The sequence below is a fragment of the Dioscorea cayenensis genome, unplaced genomic scaffold (assembly GCF_009730915.1).
Source record: "Dioscorea cayenensis subsp. rotundata cultivar TDr96_F1 unplaced genomic scaffold, TDr96_F1_v2_PseudoChromosome.rev07_lg8_w22 25.fasta BLBR01001396.1, whole genome shotgun sequence".
Taxonomy (NCBI): domain Eukaryota; kingdom Viridiplantae; phylum Streptophyta; class Magnoliopsida; order Dioscoreales; family Dioscoreaceae; genus Dioscorea; species Dioscorea cayenensis.
Genome location: NW_024087787.1, coordinates 188,849 through 198,742, shown reverse-complemented (window position 1 = coordinate 198,742; position 9,894 = coordinate 188,849). Strand labels below are relative to the sequence as shown.

The 9,894-nt window shown below is 32.1% G+C and overlaps 2 protein-coding genes across 2 annotated transcripts; both read left to right on the top strand.

The window, feature by feature from the left end:
- The first annotated feature begins 2,119 nt into the window (after positions 1–2,119).
- Positions 2,120–3,911, top strand: LOC120256326 (cold and drought-regulated protein CORA-like). The gene is made up of 2 exons (XM_039264025.1): positions 2,120–2,268; positions 3,103–3,911. Exons 1-2 carry the CDS (start codon positions 2,157–2,159, stop codon positions 3,741–3,743), a joined length of 753 nt encoding a protein of 250 aa, XP_039119959.1. The 5' UTR covers positions 2,120–2,156; the 3' UTR covers positions 3,744–3,911.
- Positions 3,912–4,645: 734 nt separating this feature from the next.
- LOC120256328 (5'-3' exoribonuclease 2-like) lies at positions 4,646–5,631 on the top strand. The gene is made up of 2 exons (XM_039264027.1): positions 4,646–4,782; positions 5,098–5,631. Exons 1-2 carry the CDS (start codon positions 4,680–4,682, stop codon positions 5,385–5,387), a joined length of 393 nt encoding a protein of 130 aa, XP_039119961.1. The 5' UTR covers positions 4,646–4,679; the 3' UTR covers positions 5,388–5,631.
- Positions 5,632–9,894: the final 4,263 nt, after the last annotated feature.

Below are 9,894 nucleotides of genomic sequence, written 5' to 3'. Positions count from 1 at the left end.
CGACTCGGACTAAGCATGACCGGGAGGTTGATGGGTCTTGAGGTCGTCCCGTAACGTAACCGAATCGAGTCAAGTCGCGATCAGGGTACATGTTGCAACTTATGTTACAACAGGAGTTGCAACAGCTAATTTCGGCAGGTTTTTAAATTAGTAGCCGCGGAGATTCTAAAAGAGGTATGTGCTACTAACAATTTTCTTGAAAGCAAACAAGTCATGCAAGATGAATTTATATGTTCTGGCGTTAACAGGGAAGGCCATTGACTAATACGATCAATATATATATATTATATTTTTCTAAAACAAAAAAGTGGACTGTTTTCCACTTTCTTTTAAATAAAAAATGGAAAGAGATGCTCGTTTTCCATTATTTATTTATTTATTTTAAACAAGAGCGAAATGAAAAATTAAAAAATAATTCCTGTTTTCCTCAAAAATACGCATTCCAGTAAATAATCCAGAACATATGTATTTCCATAATTTTTTTATTTTTTTACAATATTTGAAAAAAAAGGGGGGCTATTGTTACCTCAAATTTATGGAGTAACAGATCCATTTTTCATCTTGATAAGAAGAATTATATTCGTTGTATAATTGACTTATTTTAAATAAAAGCATTGGCGCACGTGTAGTGTAAACCAGATGCTCTAATTGATCTGTATAGCCTTTGTCGTAGATATCTTATAATATGGTTTTAGCCAATTAATCAACACATGACATCAGGATGAGCTCCCTCTTTCTTTTATAATTAATCAGTGTCTTTGATTTACACTGAGGTAGCTTTAATTAGTAGACATAGATGTTAAATGCATTTAGAAAATACCTGATTAGATAAAAGTTTTTACAAAGATTAATTAATATGTGATGACAGTCGGTTTCATGTAATTATTTTCTTAAACATTATCAGGAAGCTTGATTTATATATATTAATCCAGTTAACTTCAATAATGTTTTGCTCAAATGGTTTTTTAATGTAGGAATTAATTAACAGTTTGAAATATTGTCTTATGAAATTAAATACTTTTATTTTTTATGCACTTTTATCATATTTTTTTAAGTACTTTAAAAAAACTGTTTATAGTTTTTTTTAAATTAAAATTATTTTAGCCAATTAAACCAACTACTTTAAAAATTATAAATAATCTTTGAATTCCTCATAGATATATATATATATATATATATGCATGTATATATATTTGCTCATATATACACACACTCACATGTATATTTGTATCTATAACATTCCCAAACTATAAGTGGACTATTAAAAAAAATGTTTATTGGATAATTTAATTAATAATAGAGTATTTATATAATTTAGAAATAAGATTCTGTTGTTGTTTGGGGTGTAAGGAAAATTAAAAATTAATATTATTTACCAATTATATTTTTTGCTCTTTCAAATAATTAAGATATTATATTCATATAGTTATATATAGTTTCTACACTATAAATTATTTAAGTAAATTATGGGTTCTTTTTGCCTTATTGTATATTAAAATTTTCAATTTTGTATTTAATAAAACAAACCTCTCTTACTAATTACTATCCTCTAGTACATCTTCTATTCTTCTGTGAGAAGTAAGTGTTGAAGATTCAAGATTCACACACTCACACACACACACACACACACACACACACACACACACACACACACAATTATTTATTAAAAAAATATTAAAATAGAGGCAATTGACTTTATATATTTTAAAAAGGTCGTTGATCAAGGATCATCACAGTGCTTATCTAATATTAATTAAACTAAATATACAAGTTAATACTCAATCAAACATTTGATTGTACTTAAACTCATGTTAATTGCATGAAGTTCACTTTCACTCATGTGAAGTGACTTCAAGTTTCTCAAAACCATGAAATGTAGTTGAACTCGTGAACATCTAACACTAAACTTTATTAACCAACACAAAGCAGTCTAAACAAAGAAAAAAAGCTCTTCTCTGTACCATCATGAACCACAAAAACAAAAAAGCATAACTGATTAAAGTTATCTTATTTGATGTTGCTAATTAACCCCCAACATGCATGATCGAGTTTTAATTTTATGGATGTAGAGCATGCATGAACTCCTCTCTATAAATAGGCCTATGAATGCACATGATTCTTCTCACTTTGAGTACATTATTATCTCTTTGCCCATCATGAGTACTTCTCCAAAGTTTAAGTCTATGTTCATCTGCTTTGCTTTCTTGGCAACCATTTTCATCATCTTTCTAGATGTGGCTAAAGCAAGAGAGCTTGCTGAGGAAACTAGTACACCTCTCCTCTCTTTATCTTATCTTTTTCTTCTTATTAATTATTATTTAAATGATTATATTCACTTTATAGCTTCATACTTTGATTTCTCAAGTTTTATTTAATTTTATTACTTTAACTCTTAAAAATTCATTTTGGTATTAATTATTACAAAACCATCTAAGTTGACTTAAATCCTTATGAATGACTAATGCTGCACTCAAGTGGTTCAACATGATTTAACATATATGTGGGGTGCGCTAGATATTAATTTAACACTAATCATTAGTTGTGTGATTTTTTTTTTTTAATAAAATAGATTAGCCATATCACCCCACATGACTATCAGGCAATGAACATTCCAGTCTATGAGAAACTCGTCAGTGTGTGCATATTTTTATTAAATATTTTATGCATCTTTACTTTGCACTAGTGAGAATTTGATCTCTCATCATCCAAAATTCAAGGGCAAATGATATATATATATATATATATATGATGCGGTGATGCCATGGCATAGTGCCACGTCAGCTATATAGCATGCACACCAATTTTGAGGTTAATTGATGAATTTAGAAAAGATAACACTAAGCTAAACTTTATAATCTTAAGGATGCATGCAAAATATGAATATAACCTTTGTAACTAATGCGTGTACAAGTGTGTGTATATATAATATTTTTAAACTTAAAAAAATAGATAAACCACCATTTACAATGAGTTCGAAACAGTATTTGCAAAAGATACATATGAAAAACTTATACACATTTCAATAAACAATATATATATATATATATTAATATTATGCACAAGAGAATATTTAAATTAAAAATAAAAAATTATTTGTTGCAGAGGACGAAAAACTGAACAAAGATACCAAAGAAAACGAGAAAAATCATGAGGAAAACTTCAGCAGTAAGAGCACCTACACTAGTTCTCCATCAGAGTCAAAGTGGTACAACCGTGGAACACCAGGTGGTGGTGACCATGGTTATTATGGTGGTTATCCCCAGCCTGGTGGTGATCATGGCTACTATGGTGGGTATCCCAAAGGTCATGGTGGCTATGGCTATGGTGGTTATCCCAAGTATGGTTATGGTGGACATGGTTACTATGGAGGTTATCCAAAGGGTCATGGTGGGTATAAAGGTGGTGGTGAACATGGTTATTATGGTGGTTATCCAAAATATCATGGCAGTAATGGAGGATACCATGGATATCCAAAAAATGGCGGCGGTTATAATGGTTATCCCTCGCATGGTGGTGGATATATTGGTGGTTATAATCCTGGAAATGGTGGTGGATATAATGGTGGTTATAATCCTGGAAATGGTGGTGGATATAATGGTGGTTATCCGGGGAATGGTGGTGGATATTATGGTGGTTATCCAGGGAATGGTGGTGGATATTATGGTGGTTATCAGGGGAATGGTGGTGGTGGATATAACGGTGGCTATCCAGGTAATGGTGATCTCCCGGGTGATGACCCTTGATTATATATTGAAACTATAGCTAAAAATTAATATACTATGTATTGTATGAATAAGCACCGTATGTATGAGTTGGTGTTTGGTGAAGGTTTGATGAAAGAATTGTGTGTGAACTTTTGCATGCACGTACTATGTATCACCTTTCTATAAATAAGATATTTTCTTATCGTATGTAGAGTTTAAGAGTGAGTTCATCTCCCCTGGTTTTGGAACTAGAGAATACATTGGTACCAGCCTTTCATATTCTGACACGTGTCCCATGTGATATTATTATATTTTTTCTATTGCAAATAGGGACACGTGTTAATTTTTAATAGGTTGGAACCAGGGTATTCCCTGGTACCAGAACCAGGGGAGATGATCTGTAGAAATGAGAAGAAAAAATATATAAAGAAGTTAGTATTTATATAAAAAATTTATTAAAATGTATGTTATAGATTTTTTTTATTAAAAGTTTAGGTGTTTTATTGTTTTTCACTACAATTAATATGGATTGAAGACTAATTAATTAATCTTTATATAATACAAATCTCATAAAATACAAACTATTTACTTTAGAGTTAAACTGAAATCACCGAGCAGCGCTTTTTCATTTATCTTCATTTTGTACTTTATGGACTTTATATATATCTCAAAAGGATAATTGTGGTGCACGGTGAATAGTGGTTGTAAACAACTTCATTAAGTAGGGAGAAAATGCCTGAAATTTCACCATCATTTACCGAACTCCACAAACAAAAAGTCATGGGATGGAAACAATGAAATCAAAGATAAGATGATACTTTAAAAGTATATTAAATGCACTTAAAAATGAACTGTGACAAGGCTCACGTATACCATGCAATCTTTTCTTGCATCTTATCACTATAAATAGAGAGGCATGCAAGCCATGGTTCTATCACACTATAAACCCTAACCCTATAATCCTCTTCCTCTCTCATGGCTTCTTCTAAGTATCTGCTGCTTTTGTTTGCTTTCTTGGCAACCATTCAATTCATCTCCTTTGAAGTGGTTTCAGCTAGGGATCTAGCACAACAAACTGGTATATATATCTCTCTTCTTCTTCTTCATTTTTAACGGAATCAAAGTTATGATTAAGGTAATAAAAAGAATATATATAAACATGCGAGCTTCTCATGTTTTGTTCCCTTAATAATATTTGCTAATTGCTAATTAGTTTATCAAATATTCTCATGTTTAGCTGATCTCTTAATAATACTGATTAAAGTAATAAAAAAATTACTTACGTGCATGCAAGATAAATGTGTACATGCATGTATATATATATATATATATGAACATATACGTACTCAACCTGATATACATAAACCTGGTTAATTTGATGCATGGCATGCAGTGGGAAAAGAAAGCAAAGCAATAGAAGATGAGGAGACGTTGCCTGAAGGATATGATACTCCACCAAGCCACAACTATGGAAAAAGATACAGCTTGGATCACCATGGTGAGAAGTACTTCGGAGACTTCCCCGGCGGCTACGGTGAACCTGGCTACTTCGGTGGCATACCGGGGTGGAATGGCTATGTCGGCGGCATCCCAAAGTGGTTTGGTGGTGGTGGCTATATTGGAGGCTATGGTGGTGGTGGTTATGGTGGTGGCTATGGCGGCGGTGGTCTTGGTTACCCTTAACCATTATATAACACAAATATGAAGCTATATACTTATTCTATCTATCTATTGATCTATCTATCTATCTATCTATGATGTTAAGAAGGACTATTAATTATATATATATGATTGTGAACCCTTATATATAAGGATTACACTTATGTTGATATGCATATATATATATATATATATATGTATATGTATGCGTGCTTATGATGTTTGATGTCTTCATTGTACTCGTGTTCATGTATCTGCTTATAATAAATAAAAGGATTTTTCCTTGAAATAGCGCAGTGGTGTATATGTTAGCTTAGTTTCACTATATATATATATATATATATATATGTAAATTTTGTGTCTGCATGCTTGAGTTGAGTTAATATTAATTGAACTTGATATTTGTTGACTAAAAGCACTTGGTTGCATATAAGGTTAGGTATTTAGGTAATTCAATTCAAACTATAATATTTTTTACTCTGTTTATTTATACTACCAAATATTGAGCTAGCAATTGTATATACTATGATCTACTAATAATAATTAAATGATAGCTATTTCTCATGTTTCTTATAAGGAGATCATGGTGATCAAGAAGGGAAGAATTAAGAAACTTTTTCTAAGGTTAATAGTCTCAATTTTTTGAAATTATGAAATGGTTAGTTAATGTTTTTTAAATATAAGCATACATTTTTTTTTGACACTATATAAGCATACATCGACATATTTTTCCAAAACAATTTAAGAGTATATTATTAAAAATTCTTCACCAATATATTCTCAATTTGATTATCTCTATTTTATGGATGGAAGGTATAGTTAAATAATAAACATCCAATATGTAAAACTAACAAAGTCCATCAAGTATCTCGCTTGCACGGAGTTTAAATAATTGCCTTTTAGTAATTTTAATTAATAAATTTTTTCCATCATTCCTTCGGCATATTCACCAAGAATCACATTTGAAAAAAATATAAAGATATTTTTCTTAATCATCTTATGCATTAAAGAGTACGCCAAATATATGTTGTAAAAAAAACAAATTCTGTATAGATGTTAGATTAATTGCACTCTTCTAATTCTTAATCCCTTATTAGAAAATTATTTTAGTAAATTGATTTCATTTATTTAAGGAGAATATGTAGTTAAGGAATAAATAATAATATTGTATAAATTTTATTTTTTTATATTTTATTATTTTATTTTGATTTTATCACTCTCTTTAATTTTTTTTTTCAAGTTTATTAATTGATTTTATTAGCAATGGACTAGCTCTTCCTCTTCATCATTAACTTGATAGTTTTCATCTCATCCACTCTTGGTCTAGCTATGTAACATGATATTGAGAGAAGTTAATGAAACATTGATTATTTTTATTTATTTATTTATTTATTTATTTTTTAGACACATAACAATGTGAGTTAAAACAAGTGTCGATCAATGAGAGAATATGGCTCATTTTTTTAAGTAATCAAGCACTGCAATATTTGTGAATTCAGTAACTAATGATATATTGATGAGTGTATATTTTTCATGTATTTCATATCTATTTATAAACTCATTTGGCATGCATTAGACCATAATGTAGAATTCGAAGCTAAATATCATGTGTTTTGTATTAACAGACTTAGGGCAGTGCTTATAGGCGAGAGAGATCCAAATAAAGCAATTTAGATCGAAAAAGATGAAGTTGGAGCTCTCTCGGCATCATTAGAACAAGGACAAGGTAAACTAGGTAGCTTATGGGCAGCTTACGGTTGGCCTTACAGCCGTTAGTCTAGTCTAGCTAGAAGGCCTTGTAGGCATGTTTATACCCGTAAGGAGGATTAAGAGTCAACTTAGAGGACCTTATGGGCAAGGCTTACTGATGCACTCTCCGCAAGTGTACAGGTCGCACACAAGTAATACAGTGGTACCCCGTGAGGGGTAGGGTTGTCGAACCATAGGGACTGGACTTAAAGTACTCACTTTTCTTTCGATGTCTAGTTGAGCAAGAATTGGGTTGGTTTTAAGAACAAGAACATACAAACAAAAGAAAGAATAGGTGGAGATAAAAGATGGATTAGGAACGAGGTTTTCAACAACAAGAAAGCAATGCCCTGGGATGATTCCTATGAGCTATAGCATGCTGACTTACTTCTAAAGCCTACCAGGTACATTCTAAAGTTCAAGTGTGTGCTCACAAGCAATGTTGCATCTATGGTTCTCATGTACACCAAGTTTTGCCAAGATGACTGTGCATTTCAAACACATCAAGTTTTGCAATCACATAAGCAATTACAACTATAGTAATCAATACATTGAGTTTTACCAAAGCAACTGTGCAAATACAACACATCAAGTTATGTAACACAAGATTAAACACATGAATCTAAAAGAACTCCGTAGATATTAAAAGCAAGTAGTCAAAGCATACAAAGCATCATAGTTCATGTCCCGGGGCACCATGGACGGTTAGCCCCTCATGGACGGGTGCAACAAGGAAGATAAAGAGAAAGAGCTGAAGGAAGAAGACATGACTCCCTTTTTCTGAAGATGATCTTCCTAGTTGAGCTCCGATATGCTAACCCCATTTCCCTTGTGCCTCCAACTCGTCTTTGATCCCCTTAGAAGGTGTGGTGAAGCCTGATCTTCGCTCTCATCAAAGTCCTCCTGGTAGAGAGAGGAGTCCCCAAACAAAGATCAGAGTGAAGCCCTAGAATCTGGAGTTAAAAAGGATGATCTCGGGCTCGACACAGGCTAAGCACGGTCATGCTTAGACCGTGCTTTCTCGATTAGGATTTTGAGTGAATCGGCTAAGTGCTCATTTAGATTTTCTAGTGGGAGGAAGCATGATCGTGCTCCGCCCGTGCTTCACGTGAGCGCGATTATACTAGGAGAAAGCAAAGCGTGCTTCTCCTGTTAAGTAGAAAATACCCTAAGCCTAAAATAACCGTGTTCAGCTTGAAAGCACCCTCAGCTTGAATTTTCACTGAGCGATTATTCAGGCAGAGATAATCAGTGGGACAGATCACGACCGTGCTCTGCTCGTGCTAAGCTTGAACACTTAGCAACATTTTCCACATACCTGTCAATACGGGCCGGCAGGGCGCAGGCCGGTCCGTGGGCTACCAAAACCTGTCATTTGGTATGTTGGCAAAGTGCCAACCCGACCCAACCCACCTTGGGTTGGTGGGTTGAGCGGGCCGGCCCCCTAAAAATATAAAAAAATTAAAAATTATATATTTTATATATTGAATAATTCTTTTTAACTAACCAAACCAAACCAAAAGATATTTATTAAAACACAAAACATAATACAAAAGACATATTTCAAAAAATATTTTACATATGAGGTTATGATAAATCACACAACTAAAATAATAAAACATGTAAATAACAACATATTCAACCAAGTTAATCAATTAACCCAACATTCAAAAATTCCCACATGAATTGAAAAACTATAGATAAAAAAATATCAATACCATGATACTACATAAAGCACATAAAACATTTATCCTCATTTATCATCCATTAAAAATTTAAAAGAAACAACAATTCAACACATGGCAACTTAAATTTCTAATTGATAATGGAAATCAACCATCTCCTTCCTATTTATAAGCAAAATGATCTTTTATAATTCTAACAAAAAGCATCTTAACATCAATAATGAAATAGTTTTTCAACCATAAGACAAACAAATATTTCATAATTCTTCATGTCTCTCTCCCTCTTAAGTCTTAAGACATACAATAATAGAGTTCATTACAAATTTAAAATCCATCAACCATTAAATTAAATCATTCAAATTTTCCTCTTCTCCATTTCCTCCTTCCATTCTATCTTCATCAATAACTTCAACAATATTTGAACACTCACCGGATGAGTTGATTTAGTATTTGCTTCATCTTCATTATCTACAAAAAAAAATTCCAAATATAAAAACTAGTTAAAAATTGAATTTAATATAAACAAATGTTTCAAGATTTCAACTAAATAAACAATTTAAATTAATAACTTATAAATTACCAATGTTATAACTATGCAACCAATTACGGGTGCAAATGAGAGCATGCACTTTTTTAGGAAGGAAACAACTTCTATATTTGTTGAGCACACGTGCACCAAAAGAAAATGCCGATTCAGATGCAACAGTTGTTATTGGGATAGCTAAGACATCACCTGCCATTAATGCAAGAATTGGGAACCTATGCTTATGATTCTTCCAATATTCCAACACATTCAAATCTTCATAATATGCAAATTCAAGCTTTGGCTCCTCCAAATAAATCCAATTGAGATTTTCCCGCACTTGTAATTGATTACATGTCAAATGCTTGATTTTCCTACAATCAATAATTCGCGTATGTTATCATAAAAAAATATAAACAAATTAGAGAAATATATAAAGAAAGAAAGTGATAAAGCACTTACATCAAAGATTCTTTTACCCTTACTTTTAATTCCTCCACCACCTTGTGTAGATGTAGGTGTAATGATAGAAGAAGATTGTGGTTGGGAAGGACTTGAATTATTAGCATTTGAA